General features: G+C 43.6%; 3 protein-coding genes across 4 annotated transcripts in view; 1 reads left to right on the top strand and 2 right to left on the bottom strand.

Annotated features, from left to right (window-relative positions):
* The window catches only part of ptgir (prostaglandin I2 receptor), a 45,823-nt gene extending 40,491 nt beyond the window's left edge, over positions 1–5,332 (top strand). For both annotated transcript variants that reach the window (XM_042063164.1, XM_042063163.1), the window contains one exon: positions 1,295–5,332. In XM_042063164.1, the coding sequence (XP_041919098.1) occupies positions 1,295–1,582 (288 nt within the window). In that variant the 3' untranslated portion in view covers positions 1,583–5,332. The remainder of the gene's footprint in view (positions 1–1,294) is intronic.
* Positions 5,333–12,029: 6,697 nt separating this feature from the next.
* On the bottom strand, positions 12,030–21,806 carry calm3a (calmodulin 3a (phosphorylase kinase, delta)). The gene is made up of 6 exons (XM_042063171.1): positions 21,638–21,806; positions 18,591–18,621; positions 17,013–17,156; positions 15,960–16,066; positions 14,107–14,242; positions 12,030–13,885 (listed from the first exon to the last, which is right to left on the bottom strand). The coding sequence occupies exons 1-6, from the start codon at positions 21,638–21,640 to the stop codon at positions 13,857–13,859; spliced, it is 450 nt and encodes a 149-aa protein (XP_041919105.1). The 5' UTR covers positions 21,641–21,806; the 3' UTR covers positions 12,030–13,856.
* Positions 21,807–22,738: 932 nt separating this feature from the next.
* On the bottom strand, positions 22,739–25,526 carry si:ch211-261a10.5 (potassium channel subfamily K member 13). The gene is given in 3 exon segments (XM_042063107.1): positions 22,739–23,370; positions 23,373–23,795; positions 25,142–25,526. Coding segments are annotated over 3 exon segments (1,440 nt in total).
* Positions 25,527–25,725: the final 199 nt, after the last annotated feature.

The following is a 25,725-nucleotide window of genomic DNA, read 5'->3' as shown; positions in this document are numbered from 1 at the left end:
GAGCGGCTGTTTAAAAAGTCTCTGTTAGGAAATTGACCGGGCCTGGGGAATTGCCTCTCGCCGGCCGACCATTGGGCGCTGATGACAGACCCGGAGATGTAAGAACTTGGCCTGAGTTGGTGAAAGAACATTTTCCTTGTTGTTAATAACTGGTAAAAAAGAGCAGATTTTTGAGGAGGAAAGCTCTAATTCTAGCCTAACAGCCTAAATGGTGGCTGGATTGAGAGTGTGCTAACATCCTCCCTTACGGTCTGCATCAACATGCACCATCACGCCACCGCCACAGTTTTTCCCCCCAAGCAATAGCCCTCCTAAATAACTCTTAAACTTGGACTTCATTGCACTTTATTTTTTATTTAACACAGCACTATCTACATGCCTATTAATTTATTGCTCATAATGGTTCTTTGTCCTTGTATCGTGTTTTTGTCTTTGTTTTTTGACTTTCTGTTTTACTGTGTGTTGCCTGCATGGAGAAGACCAAATCAAATTCCTAGTATCTGTATACATGGTGAAATAAAGTTGAATTGAATTGAATTGTTAGGAAGACCATGCGAGGGACACAGGCGCACAATGGCAGCGTTTGGAGTGTAGTCGCTGGGGAGTAGTCGCTGTATCAGTACCGAGTGGTCCCCCTCCCAAACAGCCTGGGTCTGTGGGCATGGTGTTTCCGTCTTTCGCAGTACTGTATGTCCCCTTGAGGACTCAGCGATTTAAGAGCTCTCTCCATGCGTATCATGTGTCCCTGTTCATCTCCCACCCCAGCACTTCATCCACCCTCTGCAGACTCCAGGAACAGAGCCTCTTCAGCTCCCCCACTGATAACTATGTTCCTGTTCCTTACTGAAAACTCTTCAGCTCCCCCACTGATAACTATGCTCCTGTTCCTTACTGAAAACTCTTGATTGCAATTCAAAACTCTGAACATTATAACATATTAAGGCAGTTTTCCCTGCCTCCTAGTATAAAATCACCCATGCTGTCATGATGTCAAGGTCACATGTTACATGATGTCAAAGTTACGTTTACACAGAAGTGCTGTAAAATGGTGCAAACCAATTTAAAATCTAGAACCAAGTTCTCCGTTTGTAACAGTTTTGCTGCCTCGTACGATGTGTCCCTTTGCCCGCGTTTGTTGTAGCATTTGTCACACATCTCTTCACTTCAACCTTCATCTTGTGTCTCTTTTCATCAGTCTGTTGAAATCTAACCATTCTCTGTGTCTCTGTTCATCAGTCTGTTGAACCTAACCATTCTCTGTGTCTCTCTGTGCTGCTATGTCCCTCCCTCACAGATCTGTGGCTACGTCAGCGCCATCTCGCCGACCGGCAACGACAACCTCAACTTGATCTCCTTCCGCTTCTCGGCGCTCAACCCCATCGTGGACCCGTGGATTTTCATCCTCTTCCGCAAGGCCGTCTTCCGCCACTTGCGGCAGCTGCTGCGCTGCCGTTTCCCCGGCAACGCCGTCAAGGCCACCGCGCACACCGCCCTGTCACTGCCCCTGGAGGTCAGCGAGGCCAGCGCACCCATCGGCGCCGCCCTGCAGGCCAAAGCCTATGCCAGCCTCCCCCAGCAGTGAGGGCAGAAGACACCCAGGTCAGGGGACAAGGTTCAAAGGGGACGGGTGACACCTACAAACTGCTACTGGCAGCCATTTTAGAAATTCTCCCTAAATGGGCCCAGGGCATGTAGATGAGGACCAGTGAATGTGCTGGTGCCACCTGTGGCATCTTGACCTATCCAAAACAAAACAGATTCTGTGATTCTGGACTAAATGACAAGGAATGTATAGTGAGAACAAAAGGCCCCAGACATGGACCAAAGGCCAAAGGGCACGGTTGCATATTACTACTACTGTTTTTAGGGCTGTAGAACAAGGTTGCTAACCTTTGTACTGAATGCACTGATGAGATGCACTGCTAATCATTCATCGGTTTTGTAGTCTGATTCAAAAAACGACTGATTCCCATGTCCTCAAACAACTAAAAGATCTACTCCTTGGGAAGCCCAGGAATTAATCCAAACTCCCAGGGACACAAAGGACTGTGGAGAGAGGTCTTCTGACAGGGCCAAAGGTCCAGAGCTTTCAAACAGCATCGTCTGACTGGCCAGAGTGTATCAGCCATCCTTGAACTAACATGGTTGGGGCCGACACGCAAGCTTTCGCTCGCAGTGCATAGCACTGTATGTGTGTGTGTGTGCGTGTGCGTGTGTAAAATTACAGGAAGAAGGTTGAGGATTTTTTGCTGGTCAAACTGCAGTAACTGTCGGTTGCTTGCTGACCTGGCGACTGGCCCAGACTACCACCTCACCTGCTTCAGAGTGTGGTGCTCTCAACACCAAATACAAATGTGGACCATTTGGGATTTTTGGCACGTCATTCTAGAATTCCACTGTGCAGATCTAGAACTCACATTGACATCATGCAAGTACATGACATCAAATAGAATCCTTGGTTAGGGACAATCTAATGACATATGACCGCACTCCCAAAGAACACCTACTCATCTTCAGGTTGACCATACCAGACAGTGTATGCTCTGAGCTGTTTACAGACCAAACTTGGCAAAAGTGAATATGTGTGTATCAGAATGCATTTCATGGTTCAGTCCATTGTGTGTGAATAGAAAGAGAGATCAAAGTTATTTAAAAGCAATGCCATGTTCAAACTGTTTTCAAAGAGTGAGTCCACTGATAAAAAACAAGCAAACAAACAAAACATTAATGTAACTGTATTTTTACCACTAGTTGTGAGGATGTTGCTTGGCGGCATTTGCTTTTCCTGCACTGTAAAAGAAAGTTTAGTCCTGAAAAATTATACTGCGGCAAGCTGGATGAAATGAAACACAGTTGTTTTTATTCTGTCTCATTTTGTTTCTAAAAATTGCTAAATTTTGACATGAAAAAAAAAAAAACAAGCAAGATCCTAAATGCAAATATTGATGGGTCAGCTTCATGCCCTCACATCCCACATAATAACTTAAGTTTATGCTCGAGACACTTTGCTCTGACTTTTCACTTTGTTATTTAAATTGGAGCCCATATTGTGCAATTGTCTTTTAGACGTTTTTTTTATTATTATTATTATTTAAAATGTATGCTTTAGTGATGTGATTCCCTGTGCTATGACTCTTGTGACTGGATTGTAAGAAAACTATATGTCATCCATATGATCATTGACACACACATGTGTGTGTGTCAAAAGTCCACATAAGCAGCTGTCACTCAAACGACCACAGCTAAACATGACTAACAGAGACCTATGTGCATGTTCTTCAGAGATTACTGTTAGCCTTCTGCAGCTGACAGATTAGGTTTTAGCTTTTTTTTGTTCCATCTGGTAGTCTGGAAACAAACTAAACAGAACATTTTAAATTCCAATCTGCCAGAGTGATACATGGAAAGGTGAATGTCACCACTCCATTACAGTCACCCTGAGGTCACAGAGGGCCCTGCATGTCGGACTGTTTCTTCAAAGTGATTAATAGAAGAAATCTCTATTTTTTCCGTCATAGCTTTACCGATGCACATAGTTTGGACGGGACATTGGGGGTTTAGGTGCCAGATTTAGAAACAACTGGTAGATTCCAATCCAAGCCATTTGGCTGTTTTGCTAACAGAACAAAGAAACAGAATGGTGACAGGGACAAAAGTAATTAAACTAGGGTCAATACCACCAGGCAAGATGTGAGAATAGGTTATATTGCAGTATAATCTGAACGCAAGAGGGGAGAATAGGTTATATTGCAGTATAATCTGAAGGCAGCTTGACAGACAGACAAACAAGCACATAGATTTGAGATATGGTGTATCAGCAGTTCAGGTCCCCTAACATTTAGATACGTTTAATTTAATACATAGGGCTCTAATTAAATGCGGGGCAAAGTGCTAAGTCTAAAGTCGAATAAAGTTTGCTTAATAACTACGCAAAATTGCAAATTTAATACCACGAGAAAGATCCGAAGCACAAACATCTAGAGTGAAACGGCTAAAAGCCAAATGATGTCGTTAGTTCATGCACAAGAACTTTGTTCACAGACTGACTTTGCACGTTGCCCTGCATTCAAATGAGGGCCCATAGATGTGAAGCACTTATAGCCTTCCATCCCTTCAAACGCTACATGTTGTGATTTGTGTCTGTTTGTGTAGCCCATGTGGTTCCATGTGCTTGTCATGATAACTTGTGAGCTTCTGTCTGTGTGCAGTGTGCTGTGGTGACTGTGCTGACATTAGTTTAGGACTCTGCATGATGTTACTTAGTGCCCGTCGCTAGTGTGCGCTGAAGCTGAACATGGCCGACCTGGTGACCAGCGCTATGACTTCAGCTCCATTAAGGGGCATTCTCTGGCAGGTAGAGCAGTTAGCTTGTTGCTTTAGTGTCTGAACAAATAAACAGATCATAAAGAGGGATTAGCAGTACTAATCCAGCGGCGGCTAGGTGTATCTGTTTTAGGTAAACTGATGTGATTTGGCAGGACAGTGGGTTTTCCTCATTAAACATACTGTACACATTGTAGAGTCTGTACTTTATTTTCTCTCCGGAGCAGTCTGATCATTCCTCCTTACTCGCACTCTCTCTCTCTTGATCGAGACCACCGGTTAGCGCTGTTTTTAATGGCGACACTGATGCGAGCTCCGAGATTGATTGCACATGCCTTCGCAGATCTTTAAATAAATAAATAGCTGTGTTCAAAAGGCAAGGAGAAGACAAATGTGTCCTGAGAAGATTTGTCCAAATAAACGATCTGGATCCTGCTACTGTAGTGTCATCTATCAACTCACCCCACGGTCACATGTTTCAGCACCCAGATGGGATACATTCCCTGCAGTTTATGGAGAACCTTGCGCCATAACTGAACTGTATGGAGTGAGAGACACTCTATAGACACAATCATATCAATGTTTTTGGTCTTTCAACATTTCAAAACAAATGCATACTCACAAATGTATTTTCAACTGCATTCAGTATGCCATTGGGTGAGTCTATCTTTTTGTTATTCTGTGGACCAATGGCAGTGAAAAATTATTTCCAGACCAAGGCGGAGAAGAAAAAGCATGTTTTCTTGTATTCTACAATTCCCCAGATATTTTTCTTGCTCAAAAATCAACACCATTATGTTAAATATCGTCCAGGATAATTTGCAAAGGTCAGAGATACAACTCTATAAAATGCCTTGCAGTTCATAGAACAGTGACTGTTTATTAATAATTCTTTTCTGATTAATGTGTATTTTGGAGTTGATTATAGTGTCAAAACACTGGCGTACTTGTGCAAATGTTACAACTTTCTGACTCTGTGAATAAATGTTCCCACCATTGTAGAACATTGCTGAATGCCTCCTGACTGCTTCATCATAAAAACCTAAATACATTCACCGTAGAGAAGAACTGGACACTTAAGTATCCATGTTACAAAAGTCTTGTCTTCTGACTTATTTAAAAAGGGCAGCCAAAAGAAAACTTCCAGATAAACAGGAACTCAGGTTTGTTGTGGCCTTTATTGCTGTCCTAGTTGTGCAGATGACAATACAAATAGGCTACAAAACTATGACAGCTTTTGGGGACAAAATGCATTCTCACACAATGACTGTGGATTACACAATTATGGTGGATGTGGTTGCTAACTCGTAAATATTGACAGAGTAGGGACATTCAGCTGTGGTTGGCCACCGGGTCCTGGAGATGGATCAAATCAAATAAATACTCAATTATGAGTTGAATTGTTTTGCAGAGCTCAATAATCATCAGTAATTATCAGTGGCAATGGACCAACATCTAGCTCACGTGAACCACAAGCATGTCAGAAACACAATCTGTTCAGTGTTCTCTGTCTGTTTCACAATCTTTTCAGAGCTAACTAGCATCCACTGGATCTATCTGATTTGTTTAGATTGTGCCTAGGCCCTGGAACATGAATTCTGAATTCAGTAATTCATCATGCACTTATTTTGCAGCTGGGAGACTCAGATATCCCAAATTACTGATAAAGAAAAGAAGACTGTGTCAAATTGTCATCTCTTTCTTAATGAGCTATTACTGCTTTCTTTGAGGCATGGTTGATTGATTCAGGGTTGCAGGTTAACAGTGAACCAGAAATCATAACATCCTGCATATATTGAGAATAGAAGGATCAAGCTAAAGTTTCCCATCTAACAGAGAGCAATACAGGTCACAGTTGCCTCCTACAAACATGCGCTTCCATCTTGTATCACTGTCATTGCACTACGTGCTATTCTGCTATACATATCACAATCACCAAATACAACATCAGACGGACGTGCTACTTTATCAAGCAGAGTTAATTCTATTGTCGCAATGGAGTATATCAAGTGTTGCACTGCATCTGTAGAGTACTAATTTTTACAGTAAAAGCACTTACATTTTTACCCCCCCCCCCAAATGTCCACTAATTTGCCATTCTAGTAAACAAAAAAGATTGCAATTCATAAATATTTCATCAACCTTAAAGAAATGGCAATGGTCTCACCACATTTTCCTTTGCTGGAGTAATTTCTCGTTTCTCCCAGAGGTTACAATATTAAATGCACTGCATGAAATGATTGACAACAATATGCTTAGACAGACACAATAAGGCTCAACTAAGGTAATGTTACTGTCAGGATGACGTGGTTTAAAGCCTAAAACTACAGTAGGGTCTGTTGATTTGGCCACTTTTCCCCCCTCTTCATTACAGCAGACTTATGGGAAGTGAAGATTATGATGTTAGTTAGTGATTTGTTAGTGATTTTATCAGGGAAATGAGATAATCAATAATGATGAGATGGCCAGGGAAAGGAGATGACCCAATTTAACATCAATTTGAGAGGGCTGTTTCGAGTCAATGTTCTTGTTGTTTTAGTTAACTTCGGTAGGTCAACTACTTGCAAGCCGGCATCTTCACAGGGCTCTTGAAGGTATCCATTCTCTGTAAGTTTCAGCAATACAGGCGCGCTCACTCACGTACTTATTGAAGTATTTTGGGTGCGAGTTAAAAATGTCAATCTGGAAGTGGAGGAAACCGCACTCTCTTGTATGTTACTTTTTAAAAGGATTTATTGCACCATGCCCTTGAGTACAGACGCGTTTCGCCATCCGTTCTGTGTGACACTCTGTGCTAACTGCATGCGATGTGAGTGAGTGTTAGTGACAAAATCAGTTTGATTACAAACTTGAATTGGAATGTCCTATAACTGGATGCGATGCAACACAGTGCTGTGCAGCGCGGTGCAGTGCAACAAACTTTTGTCAGACGCCCCGTTTCTATTTTCTTTCTATGTGTTCAAACTTTCATGACAGGTCAGTACTGTAGGTGGCAAAAAAAAAAACGAAATCGGAATGCGATTCTTAGGTATGAACGGACGACAAGGTTGAATTGCTATTAAATAACACGTTACAGTAAGCTACAAAACGTCAAAAGTCCAGGAGGGTATAGCCAAAGATCCTTAATTACTGCTCCCCTTTATCCCCCTCTGGTACAGCCTACTGACTGGAAGTCAGTACACCAAGTTATCCCCAGACATTCACGTCATCATTTATAAAAAATCTCTGTTTTGCATGTCCACGGATCCAAGGAAACCGATGTTTAAGAAAATCTTCACTTTACAAAGCGTTTATAAAAATATCAGTTTTGAGTGAGCTAAAACACCGTTTACATGCAAACAAAAGGCCCAAACGCATAAAAAAAATTTCAGCTTTAAAAAATATCCGGGTACATGTGTACAGGGTCTAAGACTAAGTATCCAATGCCACAGAGTTGATGGTGCGTCCTGTTACTGTACAGGCCTCTCTAGACAGGAGTCACTGGGTTCGAGACAATTAGGAGACACAGGACGACCTTAGGTGCTCCCCCAGGAGTCATCAGAGATTGGATTGGAAGCATGGACGCAGGAGCCCAGAGCGACTGTGTACATTAACCTATGGCCATATGGTCGGGTTAAGTATTTTATTAGCCGGCGTGCGGCGACTGATGGCACCATCCTCCAGATGTCCGCTGCTGCCTCTCTTCAGGCGGAAGCAATGTGGCCGCTGGGAACGCAGTATTGACCCTTTCATCAATAAAAACAAAATCAATGCTTGAACGTTCTATTTGGGCCCCAATCTACTTCCTCTGCATTAAGATAACATATGGAATGTTAAAACGGAAGTCTTGTGGGGCCAACTATGATGCTGATAATGGAACTCTCTTGCAAGGGTCCATTGATCACAATGTGTGCATGTGAAAATGGTGAGGGCTGTGTGTATGGAAGGCCTGCAACCCTACGTCAGATGAGATGAGAGCGGGAGATCTTTTTCTCCTTCATTAGAGCGTGCATCGATAACGGCAGAAGGGTAATTACTCCGCGGTATGGACCACACAAACGTATTTTCCAGCACGAGGGTTGAGCAAGCGCGGGGGTGGGCTGCTTGTTAACGCACCCGCTCGCTCGCTAGTTCTCGCTCTCCATATTTTCCATTGCGTCTGCTGCTCGACAGAGAGGAATGAGCAACAACGAGTTTGCTCATTAAGATTTACGCGTGCTGCCTCATACAGACAGCCCATTCTGACCTGCTGCAACTCCCAGGAACATAAATGGGCACATGGTGGGAAAGGCCATGCATGCCATGAGGGCACTGCTATGGCATGACAACAATAAGCTGATAAAAGTCTGTGTGAGTGAATAATGAGTGAGGGCCTTTTCCTGTGCACTCACTTCATCAGATAAGACCAGGCAGTATCAGAAGCAAAGAATTGTTTTCATCTGAAAATGTATCTAATGGTTTACTATTTGATCTCTCAGACATACTTGTGCCCAGGTAAAAGCAAAACACTTTGCTTATATCAGATAAACAAATAATGCAGACAATAAGTGCTAATATGTAAGGTCAATAAGATGAGATAAAATAAGATAGCCAGAGGTGTAGAGATTTTTCCGGCAATTTCTCACATGGATCTGTTTCTTGAGGTCACCGACTGAGTACTGAGGGTACAAGAAAAAACGGTTCTAAAAACGTACAAGAACAATCAGTTATCTTGTGTTGCTGCAGCCAGAGCTTCCAGGCAGCTTAGCATGAACATATGGGCTCAAAATTGCCGGAATTCTCCTTTAAGGCCAACATTTTGCTTTGATAGCCATGGAGTAAAAACAAAATACTGTAGGTACACAGGCTCCAGGTCCGTCCTCAATAGATGACCCTGTGTGTCCACAGGTTCTCACACCAAAGTCCAACCAGTACAAGTCATAGAGAAACATGATAGAAAACAGGACTGAAAGCCAAAAAGAAACAGGGAGGCTGGATATGATCAGGCACTCTGGCACATGATGATCTCCAGTGGAGAGCCAATGAATTTCTCTGAAAAAAATAAAATAAAAAATGTTATCGGTCTACACAAATAAATAGTTCCTGCTAGTACTGAGGTCACCCGAGTACCATCTACCATATACCAGTCCTTGCCAAAGCAGATGGCAAACAGCTGTTCAAAATAACAGACACATAAGAAAAAATAAATAAAAATAGATCTTAAAATAACACCATGCCTATAAAACTTTTCTGATATGAATCTGTCCCCTCACAACTGAATAAAGCACTACAACATTGTAATTCTGTCTTTATCTATATATCTGATCTATATCAGTGGTTCTCAAAGTGGGGTCCGCGACCCATAGTCAGGGGGTCCACAAAATAATTAGCTTGAAATTCTAAAGTTTAGTTTTATCATTTTAAAACAGATGATGTCTACGGATGATGCCCCTTTTCACCCATAAAACAAGCAAATTGTGTCTATTTGATCCTACCCACATTTAACTTCACTTAGGCCATGAATAACCATTCCTACTACTGCTTAGCTTGGCTTATTTGTTAGCTAGCTAGCTAATAAATGTGTAGAAATGTTTGAGTCAGTCCATGTTGTCAAGTGACGGAAAAGCCAAAACTGACAAAAGACGAAGTTGCACATCTGCCAAAAAGGTTCCTTGGAACCAAAAACATTGAGAACCCCTGTTCTATATGACACATAAATACACAGACCAATGGGAGGCAACATATACACCAGTGGTTCTCAAACTGGGGTCCGCAACCCATAGCTAAGGGGTCCAAAAAATTAATTTGCTCTAAATTATGAAGTTATGGTTTATCATTTTAAAAAAATCATATGATAGCCCTTTTCAAATTGTGTCTATTTACTCCTACCCACATTAACATTTAAATTGAATCAGTTAACAAAGATCCATTCCTACTGCTGATTAGATGGTTTATTTGCCAACTAGCTATCTGAAGAATGTGCAAAAATGTCAGATCATGTCAGGTGATGCAAAATCTGAAGTTCACAAAAGACAGATCAAGATACACATTTGCCAGAAAACACAGTGAACTTGGCCACAACTTCAGAGAATACGAATGGCTTATGCTTCATTTTTACGATTATGAGGGCGTCCTTGGAATATTTTCTCTTGTCAGGGGGTCCTTGGAACCACGCAATTTGAGAACACCTGTTTTAACACTATTGATACTATTCCTGTAGTGTAGCACTGATAAGCAAGGATGGGTGCTGGTTGACTTTCAGCCACAGGGGGCCCCCTAGTGTTCATCTGACAATACTACAACTCCAGGCAATTGCTGGAATTTACCCCCGGTGCACTTATCTACTCATGGCTGGGTAATCACAAGCCCATTACACTCACTTAAATAAGACCCATTCAGACAACGCTCTGCAGTTACCACTAAATAACAAGGTTCAAGAGACTGCTGAGGTAGTCCTCTGGACTAATGCACAGAGGCAAGCACATCCACAGGAATACCCGGCTCCCTGTTTCCAATCCTGTGCCTACAAGCTACTTAACATGGCAGGTGATTAGCGAAAGCCCATTCATTTGACGAGCCTCTCTTAGGGAAGCATCTTTTCCACAGCCTGAAACAGGGTGGCACACACTGACGAAAGCCTCTCACCCTTCAATACACATCAAACACAATATCCATCTCTCTCACACACACTCTCTCTCTCTCTCTGAGTCACCATCCAGATAGTAACTTGCACTGATAGAGATCTGGTGAGTGGTCCTGTTTATCTTATGTGGGCCGCATCTAAACCACAGGTGCTCTCTCTCTCTCTCAGAGTGAGCAAGTGAGTCACTGAGATTCTGTTCCTCACCCCACAAGGGCGGATTCGTGTCCCAGACACCCATGCTGACCTGACATAGGGTCAGCACAACCCGATTAAGAAGGATTACTCAAGACATACCACGTGTGTGTGTGAGAGAGGAAGTAACGCCCATGAAAGAGGGAGGTTCACTGCACACACACACAAACGCCATTTGGACCGAAGTTCATGTTAGTTCACATGGAGTTGTAACATGTGATAATGTGGGTCCATGTAGGCCCAAAAGCTTTCATTGCTTAAATATCAATATTTTAAATTTGGGGGAAAGGGGTTGGGGTGGCAAGGGATTACATATCAAGGCTGCAGAGGTAACACCTGTTGCAATTATATATAACATAAGTCAGAGAACTGTCCAAATGTGGCACAAAGATATGGTAAAAACTGGTGACTGTGTTAAAGGGACACCAGGCAAGCCTGATGTTTTTTCTCTACGAAACTCCCCCTCGCTCGGTCTGAAGGTTTTTTCCTTTTCTTTGCATCTTCCGTCAAGGGTTTTCGCTGCTTCTTCGCCGGCTCTGCCATTATACACACGTTTGCAACAATCACTAGCGTTTCGTTAGTCTGCCTCTGTGCTGTGGATGCAGGATGGAAACTGAAACTGCTTCGGTCGCCGGGTACGATACACTGAACTTGCAAGCGGGATATTCTTCCTACAGGCAGTAGGGGCGGGCGAGAGAGTCTTCATTCGCCCTGTAATGAGTCATTTAACCATATATCGACTTACGAAGATGAGTAATTAACACGAAAACGTTGCCTGGTGTCCCTTTAACTAGGCTACACAAAGGACTGAAATGTTGCCTCCTGAATTCCCGCAGAATATTAATAGAGTGGTTCCAACCAGTCACACAAGCATGCAAATAAATGCAAATAGAAAGGCCAATGAACAAGTCAGTTTCCGAACATTAATATACTTTTTATTGCAAAACAATATTTTATTCCACACATTATTTGCAGATAGTTCTACATGTTTTAACAGTCCACATTCCTGCAACCTCCATTTGTACACCTGAAACAAAGGCCAGTGTGAGACACCTGACCACAGAGATCAAACACATTGCGCTCTTCTACTCCAACGTTGCCAAAAGGTCACGCCACGAGAACCAAACCGCACCACGTCCGAGAGTATAAACTCTGTCCCTCGCCTCAAGTTCTCCACATCTGAAATCCATTCGAGGTTTGCCTTGTGTTTGAGACGTACTAAGCAGGCAGTTCATATTTAAATGCTCAGTCACAGAGCAAAGCGGTGAGGTGGACGAGCTGCAGAAGCAGCTGGCAGACTGGGAGGGGCTGAATTACCTCACAATTGCAAAAGACAAATGAGTTGTAGCGGTAGCAGCGACAGCAAAATTTTGGTTCCTCGTTGGTGACTTAACATGTTACGGTTCACACAAGAGTGCAAATATAGATATATATTTATATTTATATGTGTATGTAAATGTAGATATAGATATATAATTTAAATGTATATGTATTTATGTATGTTTGAATATATATTATAATAATTACTACAAGTCATCTTGCAAGTGAGTTTGAGGCTTGAGATTCTTATGGCACATTTATAAAACTGTGGACACAACTTTAAATAAAAAATAGAATAAAAGGGAAAAGAAAAATCACAGGTCATACTAAACTGCAGTAACAATAGGCAATGCAAGGTTCAACAGACATTAATATGTAATGATGCACAACTTGTATTATTTTTTAACTTGTATCTGTTAAGTAAGCATAAGCATAACATACTGGTATTTGCACCACATTTAACCTGTAGATTATTTAACTGTACATTTACATTGTTGTCTTGCAACTTGCTCACACTGTCCACACACAACCATGCATTCCTTTAGTGGTAGCTGCAGGTATGCCCACAGAACTGTCTACAGGACAGACAGACTGATTTACACACGGCAGGAAGCCCCAGTGGCACTGACCAATACCACTGGACGGCCGGAATTCATCTGCAGTTCTACGTCAACAACGTAATGTAGTTGGCTTTCACTACGTGCAAGTCAACTTTCTTAGGTGGACACTAACTTTTTTTTCGTTGATGGTTTTTTTTTTTGTTATTTTCTTTTGGTTGTTGTCATTTGTTTTTTTCTTCTCAAATATATGTAGATTTATATTCATATATTACACACATCTAGCTTTGTACACGGCCCAGATCTCCATGGTGGTAACAAGCTTTTCAACTGCAACTGGATGGGGGCCACAGACAATCCAAAGCTTTTGCCCGAGTTCAGGCAACCAAACTCTAATGGTCCAATCAAATTCTGTTTACGTCAACTGGAATTTGGAATTACTTTTTACAGGGACAACGGTAGCCAATAGGAGAGCTTTTTTTTTCAGCTAGACAGGAAGGAATAAGCTAGCGCCCTCAAAGCCGATCAAACCATCCTTTCAGAAGCTAATCAGCTGAATACTTTACGGTGAGGATCTCTGTAAGACTCTCATAAAGAAGAAGGATCACATGCTTGAGAAGGCCTCCGTACTCCTTCTTTGCGCAGAGGCTGAAGGGGCCAGGAGGTTTTGACCAGACCAGACCAGACCAGTTATTGAATTTTAACACTCAATAGTTTGTGAGTTTAAGATTTTGGTTGGATTGTTATGGATGTTGGTAGGTTTTTTTCTTCACGGTTATTACTTTTATTATTATTATTATTTTTAAGACAAGAGTGATCTTAGTCAGTCATGTTATGCGAGGGATGTGGAGGGGACACCTGCTTCACTTTGCAGTCATCATCTGCACAAACTCTGCAAGGAAGAACACACAAAAATGGAAACATATTAGCATAGAGAAAGAGACATAATTTAGCCAGGAATGAGTCGTTTGTTGCCAACCGATCGATTTGTAGTAGTTCCAGTATATACCCATGCAATTTAAAACAACAGGTTTTTAAGTGTTTACTGTATCTAGGCCATGCAAAACCTCATCAGGTACTTGAGGCTTTTGTTATTCGCTCACACACACGCACCTTCGTAGTTGACCTGTCCATCTCCGTCAATGTCGGCCTCGCGAATCATCTCATCTACTTCCTCGTCTGTGAGCTTCTCTCCCAGGTTGGTCATGACATGGCGCAGCTCCGCAGCACTGATGTAACCATTACCGTCCTGCAGGGCATGAACAGAGGGGGATCAGAGAGAGAAAGAAAGAAAGAAAGAAAGATGTGGAAGCAGACAGGGAAAGGAGAGTATGGTGTCAGGTAGGATGGAATGAGGGAGAGAGAAAGAGAGGGAGGGAAAGAGACATGGAAGAGAAGGAAAGAAAAAAAGAACAACGGAACAGGTAGAATGAAAGTAACGAGGCAGAGAAAAGGGGGGGGGGGTTCGAGAGTGATAGAAAACCAAAGATGAAGGTATGGATGTATGGAGAGAAAAATGGAGGGAGGGATGTGAGAAAGAGATAAAGTAGGAGGAGAGAGACAGACCGACAAGGAGAAACGGAGACACCCGTATGGAGAGAGAATGAGACAGACAGACGCATGGCGGGAGAAACAGACGTGCAGAGGGAGAATGAGACGTGTAGAGGGAGAATTAAATGAGACGTGTAGAGGGAGAATGAGACGTGTAGAGGGAGAATTAAATGAGACGTGTAGAGGGAGAATGGGACAGACAGACGCATGGCGGGAGAAACAGAGACGTGTAGAGGGAGAATGAGACGTGTAGAGGGAGAATTAAATGAGACGTGTAGAGGGAGAATGGGACAGACAGACGCATGGCGGGAGAAACAGAGACGTGTAGAGGGAGAATGAGACGTGTAGAGGGAGAAACAGAACTCCAGCATAGAAACTGCTTCTGTGCTGTGAGCAATGAACCATCAGTTTATTTAGACACGCCCTTCCATAAGGCTAGGTAAAGGCCAGTGAACACACCAATCTGGTTGCTATAGTGACAGAAAAAAAAAAAAAAAAAACATAAGCCCAACGGCACCATGGCCCAAACCTATTACTCCTCTTAATGCTAACTTGATTATGTTGGCCGAGACGTCTACACTTGTTTGTTCAAACTGAGGTGGTGAAAGAAAGCAGGCCTGGTAATGGATGATGGCTGACTGCAAGGCAACGTCAGCAGGTTCAACCCCACAGCCTTCACTTTACCCTCCCCTATTAAAGTCTTCACCTGGCATGACCACCGACTGTCTTTTGTCTTAGCGCTGACACGCCCTTTCTAGCAATCAGTTATTGTGTGTGTGTGTCTGTGTGTGAGACAATCATTGGCTTCTATCCAACCTGTGCGATCTAGGCCACTCCTTAGATGTTGCTACATTTATGTAGCAATGCAAAGTAACCTATTGGCTTCATCACTATGAACTCTGGATGACACCAATTGGATCTAATTCTATTTATATTTCATCCAGCAGGCCTACTCGCTCTATGTCTGACTGGCTGCAAGTGCATGTTAACCAATCACGCTTTCTGAACCCATTGTTAACATATATATCTATCAAGACAGTAAATATGCTTTCATCTGAAGCAACACTACACTACATTGTGGATACACAATCAGATCGGGATGTTCCGTGAATGACCTATGACCTCAGCTGAACAATGACCTCTGCTGAAGAAAAACCCATGACCTCTACTGAACAAAGACCCATGACCTCTACTGAATGATGACCCATGACCTGTTGGTTGATTAATACAATGGTAAAAAGGTGGCTGATATTTAGCAGGCGCTTTTGGCTGAAGTGACTCGAAACAGGGATTTGATTCCCATACCCAGACAGTGACTGTTAGGTGATGTCAGTACCACAGGTACACCACGGCCACAGTAATGATGACCTCTGTTGTTAGCACCCTTCTGGACCATATTCAGTAACTATTCTTACCTTGTCGAACACTCGGAAGGCTTCCCGGATCTCCTCCTCACTGTCTGTGTCCTTCATCTTTCGCGCCATCATAGTGAGGAATTCTGGGAAATCGATGGTGCCATTTCCTGTTGGGAGCAGAAGGGTTTTTGTGTCTTTTAATAATTAATTTATAATTACTATTATAAATAATTACTATTATAAATAATTACTTTAAATCATTAATGGAGGAGCAGGGTGGGCTTCAGGGGACTTATCTGGGAGGGTGGGGCAGATTAAGGAAAGAAAGAGAGACAAATACTGTACTAGAGACGTGCTCTCCTCTCACTACAAATCACACACACACACACACACACACACACACACACACCAGAAAGAGCATGCATGCACATACACACACACATACCAGAAAGAGCAAGCGTGCACACGCGCACATATTCACGCATGCACGCACACACAAGAAAGAGTACGCACACGCACACACACACACACACACACAACACAGAAAGAGCAGTCTCAAACTAAAACTGAACACACACAAAGTGTGTGTGTGTGTATGTGTGTGTGTGTGCGTGTGCGTGTGCGTGTGCGTGTGCGTGTGCGTGTGCGTGTGCGTGTGCGTGTGCGTGTGCGTGTGTGTGTGCGCGCGCGAGTGTATGTGAGTGTGTAAGGGGGCATTTGGCAGGCTGGTGGGAGGGTGATGAGAGAGAGCATTTCTGGCAGCTAATGACCGCAGGCCTCCTCTACATCATTACATCAAGACGTGGGACCAAAATGGATCTGGACTACGGTCCAGAATAATGACTTACTGGAAATCAATGGGGGTGAGTAAGCAGCACAAGCACTGAGAATTATGGAGTTGTCATTGATTAACCTTGGTTTACAATACTGAGAGATAGTCAACATGTAAAATTATATCAGTGAAATTATTTTTTTATTAAGTTGTGTGTGTAAATGTACATGTGTGTTTGTAGTATGTGTGTGTGTATATGTGTGTTTTGATTTGTGTGTGTGTGTATATATGTGTATGTGTGTGTACAGTATATGTGTGTGTGTGTGTGTGTCCGTGCTCACCGTCGGCATCCACCTCGTTGATCATGTCCTGCAGCTCGGCCTCAGTGGGGTTCTGTCCCAGCGAGCGCATGACCGTGCCCAGCTCTTTGGTGGTGATGGTGCCGTCGCCGTCCTTATCAAACAGGGAGAACGCCTCTTTGAACTCTGCCAAGAGGAGGACACAGCCACTAGTGAGACAACACACACACTACAATACACAAACACACTACAACACACATACACTACAACACATAGATGCACTACAACACACATGCACTACAACAGGCACACACACACACACACACTACACTTCAACCTAATACTATCAACCTAATAAAATACACAGGGATGCAAACAGTTGAGAATGGGGCCGTGGGTAGTGCTCCTCGGACCTGCACAAATCTAGTAGGTGACCTATTTTGATATCAAAAAGGTGAGCCTCACCTAAGAAGGGAGTTTGCATCTATAAATACTGTTTACACCTCATTACCACACCTAGTGTGTACTGTGCCTCACTTGATAATGTCTGCTCCATCAACATGGCCTTCATCTAAATGTAGGGGCTAGAGGTGTTCAACGTTTTCTTTGAGCTTTGTGCGTGTTTTCTATTTGAAGATGTGAAGTTGTTTGACAATATGTATAAACATCTAATAGAGCAAAGTACAGACAGTACCAAGCTCATGGGCTTAACACCAAGGCAGCACACAGGCTGATTAATGTATTCTTTCTTCTGCTGCAAGTTGCTTTGCATACGAGCAACTGCTGTATGAAGAAATGCAAATAGCTACAAACTGATGAAGATTAATGGGAGTAAGAAAATGACTTCATCCTTAAGATTTATCCTGTTAAAAGAAAACTGTGTCAGCTGCTATCCGGGATGAGATCATTACCACGTGCACTATGTATATGAGAAGTGATGACTGGCAGGAAGGGTGACCAAATGATTCCATTTCCTATTGTCTGTGACTTAATGTGATTGCTGAGAGCAACTTTGTGGTTTTGGAGAGGACTCAAACTCATTTAGCTAAATTGCCAGACAGACACTGGGGTGTAGAATACATAAATATATATATATATATCTGGCTTTGTTTTTTCATCACTGAGCATTCAGATAAGCAAAGTAAGGGTGTGTAAAAACATGTTTTTAAGACTTTTAATCCTTCCTCTAACCTCCACAAGTCTGACAAATGTTGTTTTCCTTTCTTAAAGCTTTTTTCAAAAGTGATGTGGTTTTACTGTGAGTGACTGGCTCAACACCAGCCTAATTTCTGTGAGGTGCAGATCAGCAATAAGTGCATTCTAACAAATTGGCAGCTGGCCTAGTTTCAACATCTACACAACATGTTGTACTATCAAAATAACAGTTTCATAAGATCTGAAGTAGGCCAACAAGTTGATTACTGAGCTACATGATAATAGTAAAAGGCCCAGTACCTCATCCGTAAAAAAAAAAAAAAGATTCACACACCACATTGTTGGCTTTGCCTTAATCACTTAATTGATGACAACCAGGATGTGGACTTGGTTATATAAACAACGCACTGGTAATCACATAGCCCAGACTTCCCACAGCAGTCAAAGCCGCTGCTGCTCACTCACCTGCAATCTGCTCCTCGGTTAGCTGGTCTGCCTGTGGACAGATGGAGAGAGGGAGAGATGGGAGAGAGAGACGTCAGCGTATAATAACAGTTAATTAGCCTATGACTTATGAAGACAGCTGACAGAGGGCATAAAAGGCAGGCAGACAGGCAGGCAGGCAGGCAGACACAGGTAGACAGGCAGACAGACAGACACAGGTAAACAGACAGACAGAGAAGGGAATGCACCACAGTGAGCTGCCCCACCATAAATATAAAAATGTGTAGAGTATGAGAGTATTGAAATCAGAATCCATGCAGGGATTCAATTCTGTTTCCCACAGAATTGAATTCTATTTGTGGTGGTAGGTTTGCAAAATTAACTTGAATTTTTAACAGTTTTTAACAAATTAGCGCAGCGTGGTTATGATGCTAACCAGATTTAAGCACAATTTAGTACAGCCTGGAAAAGCATTGTGTGGTGGTCAATGTTGATATTGTGGTGGGCCGCCACAAGTAAGTCAAAGTATGGGAAACACTGCATGTCTTCTCACCATGGAAATACAACCAGGCCCCACTTTCACTGTCTAATGCTAGAGAGAGAGTGTGTGTGTGGGGTGGGGGGGGGGGGGGGGGGGTGGGGGGGGCTCTCCAGTGGCTGTGTGTAGACTAGAGTGGACAGTAAAGGCAGGTGGCGATGCAATGTGAAGGACGTGTATAAATACTTCACATCACCTTTAAATACGCACACAGAATATAATTAGCAAATGCACTAACAGGGTCAGCAATGTAGCACACCGCATATTAAAATCCCTTTAGCACACCTCTCTGTCTCGGTGTCTCTCTCGGCTGAGAGACACACTTGGGGGATGAGGAGGTAGTCACACTGGGACTGTTCAGGACACACTAATCATATGATGTGGCAGTCATGGGAGGTGAGGTGAGGTGAGGTACAGTAACCACTGATAGTCAAAGTAGAATGTGATCTGTGGTTGGAGAGCAGCAGGTTGTTCAGGTATACATATCATGCACTTCACAAGCACAAGGAGGAGGAATTGAACATCTTGTCCCGTGCATGACTGAAAAGGTGAACATCTAGGTTAATAAAGCAGGAATTACAAAGTCCCAACTGCTGCGCTGTAAGCATTATAGATGAACTCGCAGACATAATCTTACCCGTCACCCTAGTGTAGCCTATACAATTCTTGTTTTATGCAAGCGATGCATAGCTTATAGCAATGTGTGATCATGAATCATCAAATGACTGCACTTCTATGCATAAAGAGCAACAGCACGTTTACCATAGATTTCAGGGAACGTGTGGATTGCTTTATAAGGATCCAAGAAGCATCATCATGATGACAGGCTGCAGCAATGCTAACAGCTTTGAAGCAAACCAGAAAATAGACGAATAGTAACGCCACGGAAATTAGGCTTTTTTACTCTGCCTGTCTAAGCACAATCTCTCCTCATTTGCATAAAGATGCTCTAGGCTGAGGGCGCGATGAGCTAAATTATACACTGTGCGCGGCAGACGGAGCTCTGCGAGCGCAACAGGGAGTCGACGCTGTGCCAGAGACGGGGCAGGTGTTTGGGGTCGAGCCGCACACTGGCTATGCCACACAACCCGAGTGCCGCTCAACGAGCCTCATGCTTCACACATCCTAGTCCGTTTAACACACAGATACGACTGACAGAAGAGGCTTGAATGCAGAACGACCGCCGACAAAATCCCACGTAACGTTGCGATCCTCGTTACGTTGTTTTAGTACGTGGTGCCTTACAGGGTGTACTGCAGAGCCCCTGTCAACCCGGTCCTGCACCAGCAATGATTTGGTTCAATGCGGGAAGGGAGGGTGGCGGCTAGGATCATTCTCTCTCTCTCTCACACACACACACACACACACACACACACACACACACAGTGCTGCAGCTCACTGTGGTGCAGTACGCAGCATCACAATCCCAGCTGCAGTTTGTTAACGTTAACTGCCATTGCCCTCATGCGCAATATAACTGATGCATGAAATATCCTCCCCCCCCAAAGTGAGGATAATTCGGTTGGCGCATGCATGAAGTATAGATGCAAACCATCGCTTTCCTTTTGCAAGTGGCGAAATGTAGCGGACTAACGCGAGTAAAAGTTACATAACCTGACAACCCCTTACAACATGTGGTAAGATCAAAAACATGCAATATGCTAAGTGACCCGGAATCTAATTTATTTTAACGTTACTCATATGGCTTCAACTTTTCAGGACAGGCCGCATTCAACACGGCGTGGTTAACACGCCCACCTCGTCGCATTTGCGCACTACGAGCAATTAATTTACTGAGCTAAAATTATTTTCTCGTAAATTAGCTGGGGGATAATGATTAAGTTATCAATTAGCACAACTACCCGCCTACAGTGTTAGCTAGTATGTATCCTAAATTGTCCTTGTCAGGATTATGTGCGATGTGCAAGTGTGTAATCCTGCGAGGGCCAAATTAGGACACACCTTCATCTCCAACGCTAGCCACAGCTTTACTAAGGTGCTAACGTTAGCATAGTAATCTATCGTTACCTAGCTACCTGTCTACTTTGGCTGAGTAACCCCATTCTATAAACATTAACGCTGTTGGCCTAAATGATTTGTTAAACCTATCAATCCTACACATATACAAACATGTATGTGTTTGTACATAGCCATTACTCCAAATGACTGTCATCAGTCAGTGGTGATGCTTGGGCATCAATGGCAGTTCCAACATAACGTAGCTAACGTTAACGTTTAACGTTAGCTAACGTAGACATCTTAATATATTCAGTATCGCGTATAGCCCGTTTTTCAGATGGACAACGCATTATGATCAATCACAATCGGACTGACAAGAGATATTGTCACACACTAGAGTTAGCTAGCTAACGTTAACCAACCAGCTAACGTTAACGTGAATCCAGACAAGTTAGCATAGCCCGCTATGTCATTCCACTAGCATTCGCTTAGTTTTCCATTCATTCGCTCGTCTTCCTGCTAGTAGGTTGCACTGTCAGTGCTTTGACGTTAAAACGGAAGGAATACTTACCATTTTGTATACAAGACTTTGGTCTTAATTTAGTCCAACACGAGACTCCTTTCTGGTTCTGTTTACCCTAGTACGTTATTAATAATTCAAAGAAGGAATTCGGCCAGTCAAGTTACTCAGCGTAGACAAGCTTGCCAGACCTGAAGTCGCCCGGAAATTACTCCTCTTCACTGACAGTTGAATATTCTCATATCCATCCGCTATGACATCATTGGCTTCCTACTTACCAAATCAAGATTCATCCTGCCTGCACTTTTGGGTGTGATGGTATGTGTATGATATTCTCGATTTGTTTGATTAGGCTTTTCATTAGTTTAATTTATTATTGATAAAACCCTAGATACAATAAGACAGCAGTGATCTACTTAACAAACCCGCGGAGGGATATCGGACTTCACAGACTGACAACTCAGCTCAAGCACCTGCAGAGTATGAGACGTCTATTTGACAAAGTTGTACAAAAATCCCTATCCTAACCCTTGTGTATAGGATTGTAATTTACATGTGCGTGTTTTAATAATAATTTAAAGTTCATAGTTTGTATTGCAGTAGCCGTAAAATTACCAAAACGCACTCAGTTTGTCTAATAGAGACAAAATTAGAACTTGGCCTACAGGATGGACTGCTTGGGCCAAGGCCTTTCAAATGCATCCTAATAAGGCTAACAGTCGTTTGTTCTCTCAGTTCTCTCTTCTCTCATTATGAGTCATTTTTGTAATAGAGCATGAACACTGCACTGCAGAAGGCCTGCACTGCACAGAAATATGCCATCTTTATGGACCTTTATGCATCTTTATGCTGACTTACATTGTATACCACATTGCACTTTCTTGGTTGCAAACTGCATTTAGTTGTCTTTGTACTTGTAGGTATACTCTGCATAATGACAATAAAGTTTAATCTAATTGAATCTAATCTTATCATTTGTCTGAAGGAAAAAGCCAGGGGAGAAGAGGCCCTGTCATGAACTAGATTTCCATACCTTGGTTATTTTGTAATTAAAATGAAATCAAAATGCCAATAGAGGTAATTCATTTTATTCGCATACAGAAATGATGTACCACTTGCATCCATCATCCACCCACCACCCCCTCTGTGGATTTACATATTGATTCTGGTCTCCTGTAGTCGATTATTGAGCATGGCGATTGCTCCAACTCCCTTAGGTGAGCTGTTTTGCCGTGCAAAGGTGCGAGAGCACCTGTCGCTCACAGGTGTATGGAGATTTAGTGGACCAGTTCCTGATGTCACCACCTCCCCAGGTCGCTTGCACCTTTGGGCCTCTATGTTCCTCTCTGCTGCGTCCCTCCTCTCCTCTACCTTACACACCGTCTCCACCACCGAGCTATTGCACCAGCACTTGCCTCCAGGGGTGGCAGAAGCTGCAAACCGGACCACGCTGAAGCTCCATCGCCTCCCGTGCCGTGTTGCGGTCAGCCGGAGCTGGGTCCTCAGCGAGGCCTGGCCCTGGACGGCGTCGTGGCTCACGCCCGGGCAGCAGCAGTAGCAGCAGCAGCAGAAGACCCCTCGGGGCCCCTCATCGTCGTCATCGTCGACGTCTGCGTCTCCGTCGCCCCGTGTCCCCCCCGAGCACGCACCGCCACAGCCCCTCCTCAGACGCAGCATCTGGGCCAGCATCCAGTTGAGCGCCTGCTTGATGATGATGGACATGATGTTGAAGAGCGAGTAGGTACAGCAGACGCCCAGCAGGATCACCAGGCTGTTGCCCACTGGTAGAAATAGCGAGCGGTGTACCACTCCCGCTGCCCGCTCACCAGGTCCCCGAAGCCCATGGTGCTGAACGTCACGAAGCAGAAGTACATGGACTCGAAGTAGCCCCAGCACTCCACTGCCGAGTATAGACCTGAGGCGGCGAGGAACACCAGCAGAGCCAGGGCACCCAGGATGAGGGTGACGTAGTACACAGACGGCTTCCACTCCTCTTCCTCCTCTTCCTCTCCTCCTTCCCCTGATCTTCTCATGCTGGCCTTCGTCCTCCTCCGTCTCCTGTGACAGATGTCCATGAGGAAGGAGATGAGGGTGATGGCTCGCTCCAGGAAGAGATTGAAGAAGAGGATGGTGGCAGCGCAGCCGAACAGCCCGTAAGGGATGAGGAAGATCTTCCCGCAGGCGGTGCAGGGCGCGGTCATGCCGAAGCCTGTTCAGAAGCAAACGAGAGGTGACAGGAAGGTGTTACAGTACACACCTCAGGCAGTGGTATACACAGACTCTTTTGCCTGAATTTGGCAGATGTTTGCTCAGATAACAGTTTGGAAATGTACATTTGAGAACATGTACATTTGAGTTGAGAATATTTCCTGATATAAGTGTGAAAAAAATCTAACACAATGTACTGCCTGTTAGATTGGGTGCTGAATCCTCCAGGTGACGGATATAAAGTTTTTAAATCAGGGACAGCACTCAACAGTAGCTGAGTTAACTCAACAGTAAACAGTTATCTGAGGCAATTAAATCCTTGATTTAAAAATCTGATATAAGTGTGGAAAGGATAAGGAGATGGGAAGTTCCTCGACTTCCCCTCAGTGAGATATGGGGAGTGGACGATCTAAACCCTGTCAATGTAATACCACTCAATGTCAGTGCAACTAATATAACACTGTTGGCAACGCATACTGCAGCCGCTGAAATCCTACATCTCTTTGGAAGATGTCCAGACCACAGTTATCACAGTAAATTATGGGACCTGCAGACACCAGACTAGTTCTCTGCCAACTTGTATCATGGGTTCATTTATCATTCTGTCAGTGATTTATTAGGCCTCTATAGTATGAAAGACTGATTATCATTTGCTGACAGTGAGTGACAACATCCTAAAAAAAAGTAATGTTCGAAATTCACAGCTCCTTTACCTCCAAATGTCTTTAAATAGCCTACTCCCAGTGCTACGAAAATGATTAAATGTCTGACTTCACTTCACCAGTCATATTGTATGTCTCCGCCACCTGTTAATTGATTCTCACTATCTTCGCCTTCTATTTTCTACTCATGGAAATGTTGATTCAGGAGGAGATAACGATATGTGGCTGTAAAGTCTTATGGTCCTCCTGTTGGCCCACTGTCAATACTCCATGCTATCCTTAAGTAATTAGATAGGCCATCAGGAATCCCAGCAACAGTAATTGACTGTGCAAATATTTATAGGTGCGAGGGCACTGCTGACTGTGCAAATATACCTACGACACGGTCAATCAATACCTCTTTGTTTGGATGACTGAGTGCAATTGCTATGTTCAGACAAGTTTCATATACAGCATGTGTTGAGTTCCCTATAGTTTCTACTAGAAAACATGAACAATGTTATATTGAGATGTATTTCAGTTATGCAGTAGCTGGAGGAGTAGGAGTACATAAAGGTCACAGTAGAAATAAATATATCATAAATATATCATATCATCTGTCTATCTATCTGTCTATCTTTCCTCATTTCTCCATTATTAATTGCTCAGACCCATAGATACACATCCATAGAAATAGTCTCTGTACCTATAGTGGAGACCACCGTGGCCACAAAGTAGAAGGATCCAGAGAAGTCCCATCGGGGTCGGCGTGGGTCTACCCTCACTCCAGCAGAGTTGGCCTCCTCGTACTGCTTGAGCAGTGTGCGGAGGTCCCCCGGGCTCACCTGGTGCTGGCGGACAAACTCGGCTACCTGTGAGTCCCAGCGGCTCTGAGCCTTGAGCTCCTCGGGCCGCTCCAGTGCCGAGAAGACGGCCGCGCCAAACAGCATGTAGAGGGCAATGAGCGTCCACAGGAGGCAGATGCGGGCGAGGTCCGTGTTGACCCAGCCACAACCGCCACAGCTGCCGCCGCCACGGCCAGAGGGGGCATCTCCACGACGATGCACACTGTACTGACCCTCGGTACCCATGACTGAAGATTCTAATACTATTTCCGACGAGATGATTGAAAACAGCAGGTAAGATGTTTCCTGTTGTTTCTGGGTCTGCTCTCATAGATTCCCTGCACCTCACTACCCAGTGTCCAAACGAGCCGACCCAACAAAATGAACACCTGTAATCCACATGTTAAATGGGAGAGATATGAAAGTTAGACTTTAAAAGACCTCA

Source organism: Alosa sapidissima, chromosome 15 (genome assembly GCF_018492685.1).
Source record: "Alosa sapidissima isolate fAloSap1 chromosome 15, fAloSap1.pri, whole genome shotgun sequence".
Lineage (NCBI taxonomy): Eukaryota > Metazoa > Chordata > Actinopteri > Clupeiformes > Clupeidae > Alosa > Alosa sapidissima.
This window is presented reverse-complemented; position numbering and strand designations above follow the sequence as displayed.